Source organism: Geotrypetes seraphini, chromosome 12, assembly GCF_902459505.1.
Source record: "Geotrypetes seraphini chromosome 12, aGeoSer1.1, whole genome shotgun sequence".
In the NCBI taxonomy this organism is placed as follows: domain Eukaryota; kingdom Metazoa; phylum Chordata; class Amphibia; order Gymnophiona; family Dermophiidae; genus Geotrypetes; species Geotrypetes seraphini.
Genome location: NC_047095.1, coordinates 94,610,289 through 94,628,764, shown reverse-complemented (window position 1 = coordinate 94,628,764; position 18,476 = coordinate 94,610,289). Strand labels below are relative to the sequence as shown.

General features: G+C 42.0%; 1 protein-coding gene across 10 annotated transcripts in view; it reads left to right on the top strand.

Moving 5' to 3' along the window:
• The window catches only part of PDE4DIP (phosphodiesterase 4D interacting protein), a 533,445-nt gene that overhangs the window by 360,813 nt on the left and 154,156 nt on the right, over window positions 1-18,476 (top strand). For all 10 annotated transcript variants that reach the window (XR_004536642.1, XM_033916500.1, XM_033916501.1 and 7 more), the window contains 4 exons: window positions 2,165-2,281; window positions 3,533-3,670; window positions 3,849-3,961; window positions 4,542-4,681. Coding sequence is in view for 9 of the 10 variants with exons in the window: in XM_033916500.1 (XP_033772391.1) it covers window positions 2,165-2,281; window positions 3,533-3,670; window positions 3,849-3,961; window positions 4,542-4,681 (508 nt within the window). In the remaining variant the exon portion in view is untranslated. The remainder of the gene's footprint in view (window positions 1-2,164; window positions 2,282-3,532; window positions 3,671-3,848; window positions 3,962-4,541; window positions 4,682-18,476) is intronic.

Genomic DNA, 18,476 nt, shown 5'->3' with positions numbered 1-18,476 from the left:
CCTTGTAACCTTGTGTATGTGGGGCGCACGAAGAGAGCAATATCTGTTCGCCTGAATGAACACAAATCAAGGATTAACACAGGAGTCGAACAAGCCCCGATTGTTCAACACTGTATGGACAAGGCTCATGAGGTCTCCCAGTTGAAATGGAGAATTATTGACCACATTGATGTAGGTGAGCTGGTGGGAAATTGGGAACAGAAATTAAATATACTGGAACAACGCTGGATCTATCGGTTAAATTCAGTAACCCCTTATGGACTAAACAATGAACTTGAATGGGCTTCTTTAATATAAACTCCTGTTATATTAGACTTATTTAACATCGCGGTTGACAGGGTAGTCCTCCATACGATACAATCATTTCAGTGTATTTTGATTAATGTAGAAATAAAAATTTGGTTGGGTTACCCGTGCCCTGACGTCACCCCCCACACACAGAACGGCGGATGACGTTGGGGGCGGGTTCCTATAAATCACCTGACAATGTATTAGACCGCCATTCCGTTTTGGACGTTATGGTGGTGAAAGTAAAATGAGGTAAGGTAGAGGTTTAATGGTTTTTTAAATCACTTTACACGAAATTAGGAAGGTTTTGTGGGAACTTAGCTTTTCCGTTTTATATTTTGCAGGGAGCATGAACCTTGATAAAGCCCAGCAATTTATACGGGCGAAACATGTCGGTGGTACATACTAGAACTCCCCGGTTTAACATCTAGCACAAAGCTAAGTACTTTTAGTATTGAAACTTTAACTATAAACTTTAAATAAATTTAAAATAAGAGTAAAACACGCTGGTTCCGATGAGGAGGGTGGGCATAAAGCCATGCTCAATGAGATTGTTTGAGTGCATGGTGGCCCGCTGAGGAACAGTGAATGATTAACCACACGTGTGAATGAAGTATTAAGACTGTGAGAAAAAATACTCTCAGTTGATTATCATATTAATGTGGGCTTCATTCTAAGTCACCTAGTAATTAGTGCTGATAATAACAACAAGAGAAAAAATATGGCTTAAAGTCAGCAGAGAACCAAACTTTCCAGCACAGATAAAAACAGAGGGGTTTTTTCCTTGTGTGTCTAAAGTTTTTTATTGATTTTTTCATATAACAACAAGTGTCATAAATTTTCATACAATTATCTTAACAATACACTTGATATTTCTATAATGATTTTATCAATTATTATTTAATTATGAAACCTCTTCCCTCCCTTTATTTTGTTATTATCACATAAGAATAACATCTATTATGATAAATTATTTATAATTTATGATAAAGAGAATAAAAACCTTACCCCTCCCACCCTCCCTCCTTTAACCATTATCTTATTATGGGAAAAATGAAAATCAGTCATTACAAAAATCTGTTAATGGTCCCCAAATCCTCTTGAACTTTTCCTTATCAAGAAGCAGATTAGGGAAAAGAGAGAGAATGATCTAGACAGGTATAAAAATGCTAATCAGAGTAAGACCAGTAATATGGAATTCTTTGTAACTTAACTTTAGAAGTGTTAAAAGCAGTCTTCCAGAGCACTTAATTTTCAGTTAGGTGCTGTTTATAGAATTGTGCCTAGTGGCACCTAAAGTGGACTTAGGCACTGGTAGGCATCTGAATCTTAGGCGCACCCTATTTATGCCAGGGTTTTCTTGGCCTAAATACCAGCACCTAAGTCCACTTTAGGTGCCAATGCCCAAGATCCACCCACAATCCCACCTCTAACCATGCCCACTTTCTGGTACGTACCTTGGACTAGATGTCTACCTGAAAGCAGTAGGAGCATAATGAATTGGGCACCTACCAACCAATTAATTTTAATTTAAGCCAGTTTTGAAGTGCTAACTGCTTCTTATTAGTACAGATTAAGCTTAAATAATTTAAGATAAGTGCCTAGATCAGAAACACATGCTGATTAGTCACCTAACTTTAGGCATCTTTTATAGCATCAGGGCCTAAATGTATACTTTCAAGGTTTGCCTAGAACATGCTCACTTTTAAATCTGTGCATATATAAGTAGCATCTATTCTGAATCACTTCTTATATGTGCATGCTCATTTATGTGTGTGTGGGGGGGGGGGGGGGAAATTGCTAAAATTACCTCCATAGTGTGCAGTAAGGTGGTTCACAAATTCCATCCTTTTGCTTTCTTGCTTCCTTCCTGTAGTTGGAGCTTTTGGCTTTGCAGTGTACAGTGGGGAAACAAAATGAAGAGCTTCAGGCACGAATAGCAGATGTTGAATCTCTGACCAGAAAGATCTGCATCAAAGAAGAGTTGATAAAGGTTAGTGTAATCTCTCCACTAAAGTTGTTTCCTAAAATATATGGATTCGCATTTTTCAGAACTATGCACAGAATTTTCTCCCAGAAAAAGTACTTGATGGAAAATAGGTACAAATGTATGTGGGTACTTTTTCCCATGACAGTATAAGACTGCAATGATTTGTCGTCAGTTTTTGTATAGTACAATTCCAGAGTATTTTAAGAGCAAGATGATTACTTATCAGCCTAAAAGATTGTTGTGTTCTAAAAATTCTGCTTTGTTAAAGGCCAATGTTAATCCAAAATATGTCAAAACTTGTGCATTGACTTTCTGTTGAGTGGGGGTGACATTATGGACTTTACTGGTAGGGCAGTTTAGAAAATGTGCTGATAGAGGAACTTTTAGAAAGCTCTTCAAAACACAGTTGTTTGTTAATGCTTATTTATAGGGTCTGATTCATCCTGTTCGAGGAATCACTGCGCATTTAAATTCTTTATGATTTGTCCCTCTTTTGTAGTGTTTTAGCTATTATGTATGTGGATATATTGTAAAACTGCTAGGAATTAGACTGTATAGAAAATTTTAAAATAAATACTTCCCTTTTGAAAATTGCTATAAAAGCCCTGGGTTCAAATACCCATAGAATTTGCACTAATATGAGCAGTTCTGAACATTGTCCCCAACATGACTAGGAGAGCTGCTCAAATCAATCCCCTTACTCTGTTTCCCTTAGCTTAAATCATGTTTTTTAAAACAATTATTTTAAACACGAGTTGGAATTGCTTCTGAGCACCTTCCCTAGTAATGTCTGTCTTGCCACTTTCTCTTAGCCATGCTTGTTACTCTAGGCTTCTGCAATTCTTTTGCCCTACAGGGAAGCAATGTCATAGCATTGTGCAGCCTTGTAAAAATGTAATTTGCTATGGCACTGTGCACTACAAATTATTAGAAAGTGTACCTCCTTGCTGACGCTCCATTCAACGAGGAGCTCTGCAGTCTTTGATACCATTTTGACACACACACATTCGGAGACACTCCCTACTGTACTAAATGTAACTTGCTTTAGCTTCCTTATTGTGCTAGTTATTTTTCATATTTTCACTGTAGCAATTGCTAAGCACTGAGTTCTATAATAAGAGAATTCCATCAGTTCATATTTTTCCATGCTAGCATTTTGGATGTGTACCTTCTAGCTCAGCCTTTTCTCTCTGTGCAATGGCTGACTACATATTTCACTGACAGAACTGTTTTTGATCATATTCTTTATTCCAGGATCTGCAAATGCAGTTACTTAATCCTGAAGAAATGCCAGACATGGGACACCTAATGCAAGAAGTCTTAGAACTTCGGGAGAAGCTGTCTACAGTGGAGTCACATGCACAAGAATGCCCCAAGAGCAGAAGCCAGGAGGTAGTAATGCACAAATGTCTCACCCTGTTTAGTACCATCATGTTCTGCTTGTCCAGAGTCTGACGGGTCCCTTCCATGTTGATAGAGGTGTACCTGTTTATGCTCTTTTTCCCTTCCTCCAAGTGTGTTTTACCTTTAATGCCTCCTCTTCCTCTCAGTCTGTGTTATGTTTCTGCAGCTGCTGCTTAATTTGGAGCAACTTGTTGCAGAGAAGGCTAAACTCAATGAAGCATTAAAGACTGAAAAGCATCTGTACAGCAATCTGGTGTCATCTCTTATGCAGCCAGTCAGGTAAGAGGGAGGACAACCTGTATACAGACAGCCAGCTCTACATAGTTCATGCACATACAGAAAGAGCTACAGTAGTGCATGCATATGTTCAGAGCCAAATGACTATGGCAGCGTGTGCATCCTCCTTCAAAGAAAATGTATATGCAAGAGATAATGTAGTTCGTACGCACAGAACTAGATAAGAGCAGTGCATTTGGGCAGGTACTGCAGCAGTACTCCAATTGTAGGATATTTTGTCAAGAATCCCCGTTTTCCACTATGTTGCTTTTGGCCCCAATCCTACTGGTTTTAGGATTTTACCCTTGTATTGAATTCAGTCAGTCAGATGTTATTTGCTGAGCTCTTGACAGTCATAGCAAGATCCCTGCATTGTTATATCACACTTAGCAAGCACTACAGCATAATGTATGTTCAGTAGATCAACTGTTAAAAGTCTAATTTATAAGTTCTCCCCTTTGTAAATGACATTTTTTGTTCAGGTCCTATTAGCTTTAGGCAGTCTTGTGCATTTATCTAAAGCTCATGTATGAATCGGTTGTTTTCTTTGCTCATTTTCTATTTCTGAAACGTTTCTAATTAGTTGTGAGAAGGATGCAACACTACAGGTGGAGCTGAAAGCTGTTCAAGGGCTGCGAGGACGTCTGGAAGAGGTGTTGGATAAATCCTTGGAGCATCTGAGCAGGCTGGAGGTTGATAGCAGGGCATCCAGCAATCTTGGAGGTGGGGAACAACCAAGTGCAAAAGTTCTTCCCAAGCATGCCTTCTGAGCTCTGTGGCAGGGTGAGCTGTGGCACTGGACTAGAGGCTGGCATGGGTGATGCCTTTTTAACTGCAAATGTCACTAACAGGCAAAGCCAGCCAAACTGCCTGCTGAGGTTTTTATCTCATGACTTAACTAACAGAATAACTGGTGCAATAGACTGCCATCAAACCTAAATCAATGCAATTCATTGTGTTTGCTTTTATGTGTCTCATCTTAACTTGTGAGCTAAGAAATGTATTTGTACATTACACTCATTCCATTCTCATTTATTTTCATCTCAACCTCCGTATTATTGGCCAAATAAAGGTTTTGTCCCCATCTATGATTTTTAGCTGTCCTTTTTCATATTTTTAAGATACATATTTGTGTTTGAATTATTTTCCCATTACTATAATGATCAGAAGATCCAAATAGATCAAATTGTAAAAGTTACTTAAAACAGGTTTTGCATAAAAGATTAAAAAAACTGTGATTCAAAGCTTGTACTTTGTTTAAAAGAAAAACTCGCCTATACAGTCTTAAACAGGTTGAGCCTTGCACACACTGTGATAGAAATCATGACTTAAAAGGGGCCTGGTAGAAACCTTCCTCTTGGATAGTAAGAATTTTTTAACCAAGTTCAACTATGATAGAAAGCTTTAGATCATATTTTCTTCATAATATGCTAGTTGGGTGCTATATTTTTATTCTTGTTGATGAGGTTTTTTAAGGCTATTTGGTTTCACAGCCTTTGATATCTGAATAGTGGTGGTACTCAGTGTTGCTAACATATTTGAATATTGCTTCTTTTGGCTTTACACTTCCCCCTCCGTATTCGCAAATTCTGTATCTACGAATTCGCTTATTCACGGTTTTTGATCAAAAAATACATTTTCATTTTTCAGGCTATTTTAAGCCCTATAAGCCCCCCCCTTTAAGCCTTACCTGGTGGTCTAGCGGGTTTTCGGGGCAGGGGTGATCTTCCCACGCTCCTGCCCCGTGCAGATCACTCACAGGAGATGGCTCGAGAGACTACAGGATCTCAAGGCAACCATTTCCTGTGAGCGATCTGCACGGTGCAGGAGCGTGGGAAGATCGCTCCTGCCCCGAAAACCCACTAGACCACCAGGTAAGGCTTAAGGGGGACGCTTATAGGGTTTAAAATACCTGGGGGAAGAGGGAGTTAGGGGCAGAACCAGGCCGAATATTATTTGCGTTTTTTTAATATTCGTGGGCCGGCTCTGCCCCGAACCCCTGCGAATATGGAGGGGGGAAGTGTATACTTCTGTACTTTTTTTGATATTGCAATATAATGTACAAGATAAAATTGTCCCAAGCTATCTATTCCTGTGGGTCAGAGGTGCTATGGCATCACTTATGCTGTACATCTGGTTAGTGCACAGCATGGCACTGAACATTGTTGATCAGTGGCTGTGTATCTGTGCTATACAATTAGGGGATAATATTATAACAAGGGCCTAAGTTTGGCAGTGGAGAAAGATGCTTTTTAATTTTTATAAAGTTACATAGATGACTGTCTTCATAAAATATTAGTACAACTCCTAAAAAAAAAATTGCACTTTAGAAATTGCTTGAGTACAGCTCATGTTTTATGAAAATGTGTTTATAAATTGCAACTCTGCCCAAACTCCTTTCTAATTCCTCTCCTGAACAGGCTTGCTGTAATAGTTAGCTACCACATCAGGTACCACAGTTTCTGTTGCAAAGTCTGTACTCTAGGTGATTATCCCCCGGTCGCAAGTTACTTGCATAAGAATATCAATCACATCTTTCAACTCCTCCTCCATCGGTGGAGTATAGTGCCCTTTTCAGTTTTTCCTTCTGCAAGCAGATTAGAACACACGTTGTAATCTGTTCTTTTTTTGTTTTTTCTTATTTTGGGGTTTTTTTTTCATCTGATTCATGAGGCTTTGGTGTTCAGAGGTCCCCACAGACACCATAAGAGCATACAGACACCAACAGTCTGCAGCCAGCTTGCTTTGTGCATGTTCGAAGCTCGGGGTCCGTTCCCGTGGAAGATAGCTAGTCTTCTGATTTATTAGAGGCTTGAGCACAGACTGTGGGGACCCTATATTAATCCCTTAGGGTTTCAGGGTTCCTGCTGCATTTTTATTTCCCCCCCATTGTGCCACGAGGATTAAGTCCACAGTCTGCCGGATCAAGTGGCAGCCCGAAAATCTCCAGTTTTTGATTACTTCTAGAACAATTTTAAGGCAGAAAGTCTATTCCATTCAGTCAAGCTTCGGGAAAGCTGATATGAGCAAGCACCAACACAGCATGGTGAGTACAACCCATTATTCTCTATGGGAAAAATTGGAGGGGGGGGTCTGAAAATTTTATTTTTCAAGATTTCTGGAGCCAGAGATAGGGTCCCCTTTCCTTTCTCTGCATTAAGACCTTTCGATCTGGTTCAGAATCAACTGTGATGGGATTCCTCAGGCTGTTCTACCTCTACTCCCAAAGCTGGAAATCTTTATGTGGCATCCCTCAAGGCTCCCCACTAAACCCCATCCTATTCAATCTATTCATGAGCTCACTGGGCGACATCAAGTTCACAAGTGAAGAGTGAAGAACTGCTTACCTATGCAGACGACATCTTCTTACTCATAAGTCTGAACCCAGGCTGCTTGAATGTCACATATATAATATAGAAGGAATAAACAATATTTCTATAGCGCATGGTAGACTGGTATAGTCCTTACTAATGGGTTATATACTTCACTGCTACCAACAAGTGGAGACTGAGAACAAACTGGTATATCAGGATAGCTTCCCATCTTGCAATCCAGTCTTCCTCAGTCTCCATTAGCAGGTGGTAAGACTAATTTGGCTCCCCTCTTAGTACTGTTGGAATTTTGTTTTGGACTCCTGGGTTCCCCTTTTGTGCAAGATAGAGCTTGGACAGGTCCTGTTTGGGGATCCGTATGATCTCGGGGATGTTAAACTCGGCGGGTCTCGTGCTGGGTCCTTCCCCCCCACCTTCCTCCAGCTCCCCATATTTTTGTAGAGGTGCCTCAGCCGGCAGCCTGGCCCCCTGGTTGGTCAGGCTTCCAGCTTTGAGAGCCGTGGAGTCTGTTCTGAGGGGCCAAAAGAGACTACGAGGAAAAAATAGCCAAGGAGGCAAAAAACTTCAAGCCATTCTTTTGATATATTAAAGGGAAATGACCCGCAAAGGAAGCGGTGTGGCAGTGGAATAAAGGGAGTGCTAAAGGAGGACTAAAGCCATCGCCGACAAATTGAACATATTTTTTGCATCTGTATTTACCAAAGAGGATATACACAAAATATCGGAAGCCGACAGGCTATACGCAGGAAACGAAGACAGGAAACTGACAGGGTTGACGGTCAGTCTAGAAGAGGTATGCAGGCAGATTGATAGGCTTAAAAATTATAAATCCCCAGGACCGGATGGCATCCATCCGAGTGTAATCAAATCAGGAAGGATTCCAGAAGACTAGAAAGTGGCAAATGTTATGCCGATCTTCAAGAAAGGTTCGGGGGGGGGAGATTCTGGAAACTACAGACCGGTGAATCTGATCTCAGTACTGGGAAAGATAAAGGACCGCATCATTGATCACCTTGCACGCTGGATCAAGGAGACTATTGCTTCCAATTATCTTCTGAAGAAGAAGCCTATTCAGAATTTCTCAAAGCTCATTCCACTCAGGGTGATGCAGCTTCTTGGTCTGAGTCTTCTCTAGTGTCTCCAGTGGATATTTGCAAGGATGCAGTTTGGTCTTCTCTGTATTCCTTTGTCAGACACTACCATGTGGATGTTCAAGGGCATTGGGATGCAGTATTCGATGAATGTGTTCTGGTGTCGGCCCTTCAGGGGTCTTACCCTTGATGGGTACTGCTTTGGTACGTCCCATTTCTAAGGACTATACCAGTCTACCAGGCATTACAGAAGGAGAAATTAGGTTCTTACCTGCTAATTTTCTTTCTGTTAGCCTGTAGACTGGTATAGTCCCCCATCCTATTTGTCTTTGTGCGGTGATTGCGGGTTTTTATTTTGCTTGCGTGCAGATTTTGTTTTTTCTGCGGGTTCTAAATTTTTCTAGGGCCGAGGAGAATTAAGAACAGCGGCTATGGTTCAGCTGGCTTAGCTGATGAGCTGTGGGGATGTTTTCTATACCAGGATTAAGTTCTACAAATGTTTGAACAGTTGTTTAGAGATGTTTGTTTTTATACTCCTGTTCGGAGTATGTTTTACTGTTTTCAGTTGAAGTCTTTCCTAGGTTCTGCTTGGCTATTCGGCAGACTGGATTGCAAGAGGGGAAGCTATCCTGCTATACAAGTTTGTTCTTAGTCTCCACCTGCTGGTAGCAGTGAGGTATATAACCCATTCTTAAGGACTATACCAGTCTACAGGCTAACAGAAAAAAAATTATCAGGTAAAAACCTAATTTCTCCTAGTTGGGCTAACATAAAAAAAACTCGAGCTAAACACCACCAAAACCAAACTACTGTAGTTTCATATGACCCCGTAGTCAGTCCCCACTCAATAATTTGTTCTTATGTTCTAACCTCATTATATATAAAATATCCAAGGTACTTGATCATCCTTGACTCAATGCTTTCTTATGGACCCTAAATATCCAACCTGCTGAAGTAAACCTTTTATAGTATGAAACTATTTGTTCTAAATACCACATGAGCAGGCTACATACCCCCTCAGCTCTTTTTTCTATCTCTACAGGAGGCCAAGGAAAAAAACTACTAGCTGCAAAAGTGCAGTTTAAACATTCAAGTCCTTGGGAGTTCTTGGCATCCTACTAACTGGTAGGAAAACAACTTAGAATATCTCCGAATTACAAGTGACTGGCTATTTTATTGGGATTATGACATCAATTAATTCATTATTAAACATACGTAGTTGGTACATCTTCCAATTAAATTACAATTGCTTCATTAAGATCAAATGATAACTTGAATACTCCAGCAATGCTCTATTGGTTAGTTTCAAGTCACATGGTTTCTGGTCAATAATACTTCATTAGTAATTTTTCTTTGCTATTGAATCACAAGACTTCCCATCAGACCTTTGTGCTGTACCAATGGCAAATACTGGGGATCTCAAGGTAAACTGCTAAGTTTTGCTTCCCAAGCATTGCCAAGGGAACAGTGTGATATTGGGTCAGTATGACCACTAGCCTGTGTTTTTCTGTTATTTATAAGTTGTTTATATGACTTTTAGCTGTAGCCTACTGTTATCTTCAGTGTTTTGGTTTTTCCAGACATTAGACCTTGACCAGTATCCGATCTTTCTCTTTGCTTTACTGGTAACAGAAAACATGTGTCCAAAAATGTTGTGTCCAAATCTCTGAAGCATTTCTATCCTTCAGCTCCATCTTTTTATATACATATTAGTGTCTTTTCAAGTTCCCAGGTAAAGGGTGTCTCATACATTGGGTTATGGGCCTCCCCTGATATCCTGTTTAATACAATTATCGCTATCAAAACATTTACAATTGATCAGACACTTGTTTTACAAACATCACTTTGCCATCTTAGTTCAAATGCTTATCCTATCTCAATTTGACTACTGCAATTCATTATACAACTCATTCAGAACACAGCAATCGGACTGATCTTCAGGAGGGTAGGAGTGAAGGGTCACTACTCCGACTGGAGAAGGGTCACGAGTGGTGTCCCGCAGGGCTCGGTGCTCGGGCTAATGCTATTTAATATCTTTATAAATGATCTAGAAACAGGGACGAAGTGTGAGATAATAAAATTTACGGACGACACCAAATTATTTAATGAAGCTCGGACTAAAGAGGACTGCGAAGAATTGCAGAGAGACTTGAATAAACTAGAAGAATGAGCGACGAGATGGCAGATGAAGTTCAACGTTGAGAAATGTAAGGTATTACATGTGGAGAGCAGAAACTCGAGATACGACTATACAATGGGAGGGATGTTATTGAATAAGAGTACCCAGGAAAGGGACTTGGGGGTAATGGTGGACATGACAATGAAGCCGATGACACAGTGTGCAGCGGCCGCTAAGAGAGCAAATAGAATGCTTGGTATAATCAAAAAGGGTATCACAGCCAGAACAAAAGAAGTTATCCTGCCGTTGTTTCGGGCAATGGTGCGCCCGCGTTTGGAGTACTGCGTCCAATATTGGTCGCCGTACCTAAAGAAGGATATGGCGTTAGTCGAGAGGGTTCAGAGGAGAGCGACACGTCTGATAAAAGGTATGGAAAACCTGTCATACGCTGAAAGATTGGAGAAGCTGGGTCTCTTTTCCCTGGAGAAGAGGAGACTTAGAGGGGATATGATAAGAGACTTATAAGATCATGAAGGGCATAGAGAGAGTAGAGAGGGACAGATTCTTCAAACTTTCAAAAAATAAAAGAACAAGAGGGCACTCGGAAAAGTTGATAGGGGACAGATTCAAAACAAATACTAGGAAGTTCTTTTTTACCCAACGTGTGGTGGACACCTGGAATGCGCTTCCAGAGGATGTTATAGGGCAGAGTACAGTACTGGGGTTTAAGAAGGGATTGGACAATTTCCTACTGGAAAAGGGGATAGAGGGGTATAGATAGAGGATTACTGCACAGGTCCTGGACATGTTGGGCCACCGCGTTAGCGGACTGCTGGGCACGATGGACCTCGGGTCTGACCCAGCAAAGGCATTTCTTATGTTCTCGGGGAACTTCCCTGTGCCTCTCTTTCGGATTTCTTTTCCCATAGTGGAGTTCAACTGCTTTGGTATAAACTGAAAAGGGAACTATACTCCACTGAGGAAGAGTTAAAAGGTGTGATTGACATCCTTCTACAAGCAACTCACAACTGGGAGATAATCACCTAGAGTACAGACTCCTTTATCTTCTAACAGAAAGATTATTGAGGTAAGAACCTAATCTTCCATTACTACCAGATTGAGATCTGCTGTGGTCCTAGTTAACCTGCATCTGCATCTTGTGCTACATGTACTAATTAAGACCTAATTTTTTAATGGCCCATTTTCATGCCTACAAAATAATTAAGAGCAAAAATGCTTTATAAAATTACCTCTTTAGTGTTCATCACAGAATAAGCAGTATATTTGGTACCTCTGAGTGCCTAAGTACCAATTATCACTTGTTAAGACCCTTAATTGGCTCATTAACTGCTTAGATTGGACGCCTAAAGCACGCCTAACTTTAAGCATGACTTAGATGCCCTTTATAGAATCAGGGCCAAAATGACTAAAGTTGATCCAGAGGCTAGTTGCTAAAATGGTCTGTGTCTTCATCATAAAGGATAGATTTAAAGATCTGAATATGTATACTTTAGAGCAGGGGTCTCAAAGTCCCTCCTTGATGGCCGCAATCCAGTCGGGTTTTTATGATTTCTCCAATGAATATGCATGACATCTATGTGCATGCACTGCTTTCAATGCATATTCATTGGGAAAATCCTGAAAACCCGACTGGATTGTGGCCCTCAAGGAGGGACTTTGAGATCCCTGCTTTAGAGTAAAGGTGAGAAAGGGAAGATATGGTAGAGACATTTCAGTAGTCCCTAAGCATAAATGCACAATGTTGGTCTCTTTTTCAATTGAAAAGAAGCTGTGGAATGAGGGTTTGTATGGTAGAAATAAAAGGGGGTAGATTGAAGTGTAATGTAAGAAAATATTTCTTTACAGAATGTTCTGTGCATTGTCTCCTAGTGGGAGGTGGTAGTGATGTGGACTGTTTCTGAGTTCAAGTAAGCATGAGTCTCTGAGGGAGGGGAGAGTATTTTAAGGTCAGTAGTTGGTATGGATGGACAAACCTGGGTCTTTCTGAGATTTTAAAGAGGCATTCTGTCTTGGCACAGTCAAATCATCACACCTGCATGGCTGGTTTTTACCTTGCTGTCTATGGAGAACTTTTGTTACAAGTAAGCAGCATTTGCTTTCCAACAACCTCCCAAAAAGCAAGAGAGCTGAGCACAATAAGAAACTTTGCAGGAAAGAAACCTACCTTTTACGTAGCTTAAGAGAAAATAAATATGAGTGGTGGAAAGCAGAGGCCTAGAGCAAGAAGGAATATGAGACAGTAAATTCAAAGAAAATTTAAATAGCCAAGAACAGATCTAATATGTGAGAAAATACTTTTAAAAGAGACAAATATTTAGTCCAAGATGAAAGAAGCAAAAATATTTCCCATGGAAAATTAAAACAATAAGCACAGATTTGCTTAGTAACTTGAAACCAAATGTCAGTCTTTCCCATTTAATTAATCTTTGATGCGAAAAGAAACTAGGAGTAGGCACAAATTTTAAAAAATGCAGTAAATTCAGAGCAGATTTAAAACAACCAAAATAATGTTTTTTTAAAAATCCACTATTGATAGGCATCAGTGAGCATTGATTGCTTGTTACAAATCAGAATAGGACAACTAACCCCCTCTTCTACTAAACCGCGCTAGCGGTTTTAGCACAGAGAGCTGTGCTGAATGGCCCGCACTGATTCCTGACGCTCATAGGAACTCAATGAGCATCGGGAGCAGCGCGGGCCATTCAGCGGTATTCCCCTGCCTAGGAGGAAAAAGATGAGTTAAGTGACTTGCTCAAGGTTAAAAGGGAGTATGATTTGGAACAGTGAAATTGAAACTTTGGCTTCTCTGCATCTTAGCCTGTTGGTGTTTAGTCTCTCTACTAGAAGTGTAGTGATGGGTAATCTCCATGTGAGACATACATCTACATTAATGTAAAATGTGTCTATGAAAAAGTTCTTCAGTGTGGTCTAGAGAAAATTAATTGATAATTCAGGCATGTGGTGCAAAATCACGGACATTCCTAAGGATGAAACGTAATCAAGATTGTACCTGGAAATATCTAAACCTGGGGCCTATGTAGTCTCCTGCCTTTGTCCCTTTATGTACTAATGTCAGATCCTGAGATGAGATTGGATTTGAGGTAAAGGTTGAATGAGCATTGCTGAAAGGCAATCTTCCAGAACTACATTTCTCATGTAGATGTCCTGAATAATGGTATGTTTTGTTTTCTGCTCATTTTGTTAAGGGTGGGAGGGTTGATTGAGCCCTTAAATGGTGTCAGTAGTATAAATCAGAACCAGTGGGAGACGAACCTTCCTCACAGTTAGAAATACTGTTAAAGAAGGTAAGTCGTATGTCTCTTTTTTATTCATTTTTTTTGTCTACAAATTAATGTTGGTGGAGGTCAAAAGAGTCACAGAATTGTCTCATTTCAAATACACAAGCTTCCTATTTGATTCAACCCCCAAAATACTGAAGATATGTAGTGGTGGATACATAATCAGCTGAAAAGTGCAAGTAAAATTTAGAAGTGGTTTTTTTTGTTTGTTTGTTTTTTGTATTTAATATTTTGTAAACTTATTTTATTGAAGGAAAAGAACCTTAGATTCTAATAGCCCATTTGTGATATTTAAAGAGCTTTTAACTCCCTATCATAGCTAAAATAATTTATAGAAAACATTTTTTCTTAATTTCCAAAAGTACCAAAGTTTAGGACCCACACAAGAGCAAGTAGAGCGGTATACAAGTGGATTGAATCAATAAGATAACCAGCTGTTCCTCCAACCACCCAAGTTTCAGATGATGCAGTGCTGCAACTGATGTAAAAAAATTGATTTGTACAGCAGGGCAACTGCATACTATGGAGCTGCTGCCTATATGCACTTTCATGTTTTGCCTTTTGGTAAATCCTCCTCTGCTTGCAAACGGTAATATCTTTCTAGACAGTTTGCCATTAATAATGTTCACAAATTATTTAGAAGTGAATATAAAGATGATGATATATAATTTTTTTCAAATTATAGTTAAGCATATCTGTTTCATCCTTTGATCAAAATATTTTTCTGTTCTGCATTATCTAAATATTCTAAGCAGATGACAACAAACATAGGCCCCCTTTTATCAAGCCATGGTAGTTCTGCAGCCATGGGAAATACTCTTTATGAGTGTTGGAGCATTTACCATGCAGGCCTGCGCCAAGGACATAATTTGAGGTTGAGGGGTGGTAGATTCAAGAGCAATGTTAGGAAATTCTACTTTACGGAGAGGGTGGTGGATGCCTGGAATGCGCTTCCGAGAGAGGTGGTGGAGAAGAAAACAGTGACGGAGTTCAAAGAAGTGTGGGATGAACACAGAGGATCTAGAATCAGAAAATAATATTAAATATTGAACTAAGGCAGACTTGCATGGTCTGTATATGGCCATTTCGGGGATGATGGGCTGGAGAGGGCTTCAATGGCTGGGAGGGTGTAGATGGGCTGGAGTAGGTTTTGATGGAGATTTCAGCAGTTGGAACCCAAGCACAGTACCGGGTAAAACTTTGGATTCTTGCCCAGAAATAGTTAGGTTAGGCAGACTGGATGGACCATTCAGGTCTTTATCTGCCATCATCTACTATGTTACTGTGATAAAAGGGGGGGCCATAGTAAATCAAGATTATAAAATAAATCATAAAAAAAGTAAAATACAAACCATTATTTCTGTATCGCTTGTATGCCTCATTGCTACCAGCAGGTGGAAACTGAGCACACACTTGTATATCAAGATAGAATCTCCCTAGCAACTCAGTCTGTCTCAAGTCTCCATAGCAGGTGGGTAAGACTAGATCGGCTCCCGTCTTAGTACTGTTGGAATTTTGTTTTGGACTCCTGGGTTCCCCTTTTGTGCCAGATAGAGCTTGGATGGGTCTAAACCATTATTTCTGTATCGCTTGTAGACCGGTATAGTCCTTACAAATGGGTTATATGCCTCATTGCTACCAGCAGGTGGAGACTGAACACAAACTTGTATATCAGGATAGAATCTCCCTAGCAACTCAGTCTGTCTCAAGTCTCCATAGCAGGTGGATAAGACTAGATCGGCTCCCCTCTTAGTACTGTTGGAATTTTGTTTTGGACTCCTGGGTTCCCCTTTTGTGCCAGATAGAACTTGGATGGGTCCTGTATGGGGATCCGTCCAACCTCGGGGGTTAAACCCAATGGGTTCTCCCCCCACCTTCCTCCATCTCCCCATATTTGTGTAGAGGTGCCTCAGCTGATTGGTCAGCCCTCCAGCTTTGAGAGCAATGGAGTCTGTTATGTTAAAAAAAAAAAAGACAAAGTCCTGAGGCGTGGCGGTCTAAAGGGCTCATTCCCTTTAAAACTGCCTTTTTTACTGTATTTTCTCATCTAACCAGCACATTTTTTTCAGCTAGGGCGATTTTAAGCACAATGAGTACTTTTAAAGGGAAAAAAATGCTCTTTGTGCTCCAGACACGAGGTACTTGCAGCCGGCCTGTGCAAGCGTTGTGCAGACTGGAGTGGTGGGGTAGCCTTGTCTGCAGTGGATTCCGGTGGCTAGGGCACCCCGCCGCATGTACCTTGCTAGTCGGCTTGGGATCGCGGGGAAGCCCAGGCTTCCCCTACACCCACACGGAAGGTTCCCCAGCCGCTGACAGTCAGGGAGAAAAGGATTCCTTTGCCACCGGAATGGCTGGAGATTCCTTTTTCACATTGGTCGGTTCCTCGTCTCAGCGTCAGGAAAGTCCCAGGCTTTTCAGATGTGGCAGGCCACAGGAACTACGATTTTGGCAGTTTCAGGTCCAATTTTGGCGGGAACCTCCTCCTTCATCTCAGTTACCTCAGGTGACCTTCCCCCTGTTCTGGAAATACAGAGGCAAGGTATGGCAAGGTCCCCTGCTTGAACAGGGACTCACTTGGGACCGCCAGGGGTTTCCCCCCTGAATTTATATTAGCACTTTGTGAAGCTTATGTGCTGGCAGCAGGAGGTTCCATGTCCACTCCGGGGGTCTTGAGGGGAGGGGTTTGCCCTCGACATCTTCCCCGGTGCAGCCCCACACAGCGGCAATTTTGCCCCCCCTCTACTCTCTCCAAATGCCCGAGGGTCTCTTGGGATGAGGATTTTTGCTCAGAGGAGCAAGATGTTATTGATAAGGAGATTTCCAGGATCCTCTTGGGGGGTTGGATTCCGGCAGCAAGGGGTTCGAGCACCTTTGGTGCGCATTTTTCAGTGGGAAGAGCTTCATAAGTTAATTCTTTGGTTTTACGCTTTGAGGACACCGTGTCAGAGCCCCTGCGTATGGTGGAACTCTTGCTTAAGAGGATCCGCTCCGCTTCCCGCTCTTTTCCTATGCATCGGGATATTATGCTCTCACAGTGGCAGGAGCTTGAAGCTCCCTTTTGTTTTGCGCACTCCATGGCCTGCCTGTATCCCATTCCTGAAAGGGATAATAATAATAATTTTATTCTTATATACCGCCAAAGCCATACAAGTTCAAGGCGGTTTACAGCAAGAGGCGCTGGACAATCAGCGAAGGGACACTGAAGTCGCCTGTAGTGGATGCAGTGGTCTCGGCCATCTCTAAAAGGCATACCATGCCTGTTGAGGGTTGTGCAGCTTTGAAGAACCCGGAGGAATGTAAGTTGGAGTCCCTCCTTAAACAGAGTTTTGATGTGACAGCTCTGGTGGTCCAGGTGGCGATGTGTGATGGGCTGGTGGCTCGGGCGTGTTTTCGCTGGGCCGAGCATGTCCTTGACTGTAAAACTGAGGATTAGGTGGCAAAGATTGAATTGGGTGCTTCTTATCTTTCAGATGCCCTGTATGGCCTCTTGCGAGCTTCTGCAGTGGCAGCTCGCTGTACCTTGTGGCTACGCGCTTGGTCGCCGGACTCTGCTTCCAAAGCTAAGTTGACAAAGTTTCCTTTTAAGGAATCTTTCTTGTTTGGTGAGGACCTGGACAGGTTGGTTCAGACTCTCACTGATTCTAAAGTGCCTCATTTACCTGAAGATAGGCCTAGGCCGCTGGCTCGAGGTGGGGCTGCTCGTGGTGTTATTTTTGCCGTTTCTGCCCTGGTAGTGGAGCTGCCTCTTTTCAGTCCCCTGGGCTCTCTAGAGGCAGGTTCTTCCAGCGCATGCAGTTCTTTCATGGGGCCCGCTGGGGTGCTGGGAGTGTCCTTGCCAGGTCCCCTATCGCCCATCCTGCCCAATGACTCCTTGCTGGCGCCCATCTTGGTTCCAGTGGGCACCCGGCTGAGGGATTTTTATCCAAAGTGGGCAGACATCACATCCGATCAGTGGGTTCTGGAAGTGATTCAGGATGGTTATGCTTTGGAGTTTGCCCGTTCCTTGCCCACCGGTTTGGTTTCTGGCTTCTCCCTCGCAGGTGGTGTGGAAGCATCAGGCCTTTCACTAGTCCCTTCAAAGATTGTTGGATTCCACGTGGTGGTTCCAGTTCCCCTGCAGAAATGGGGCACAGATTGGTACTCGATTTATTTTGTGGTGCCAAAGAAAGGGACCTTTCGGCCCATCCTGGATTTGTAGGGGGTCAAAAGGACTCTTCATGTGCCTTCCTTCCACATGGAAACTCTACGGTCTATGATTCTGGCGGTTCAGCCGGGGAGATTCTGACCTCTTTAGATCTGACCAAGGCCTACTTGCACATTCCTATTCGGGCCTCCCATGATCACTTCCTGCGCTTTATGATCTTAGGGCAACATTATGAGTTCTGTGCACTTCCCTTTGGCTGGCCCGGAACTTCCTCTCCGACGTTAGAATTGATGTCGGATGGCGAGAATTGGTCGGCCCCGCGCTGGGGAAGATAAGCAGGGAGAGCTAAGACCTCGGCTCTGGCCTGTTCCCCAATGGTGGTGGCTTGGGGGAGGGCAGGGAGAAAGAAAGAAAGGGGAGAACAGGGAGGCAGAAAGAAAGAAGGGAGACGGGACACAGACAGAAAGGGGCATGGAGAGAGAAAGACAGAAAGGGCGGGCATGGAGAAAGAA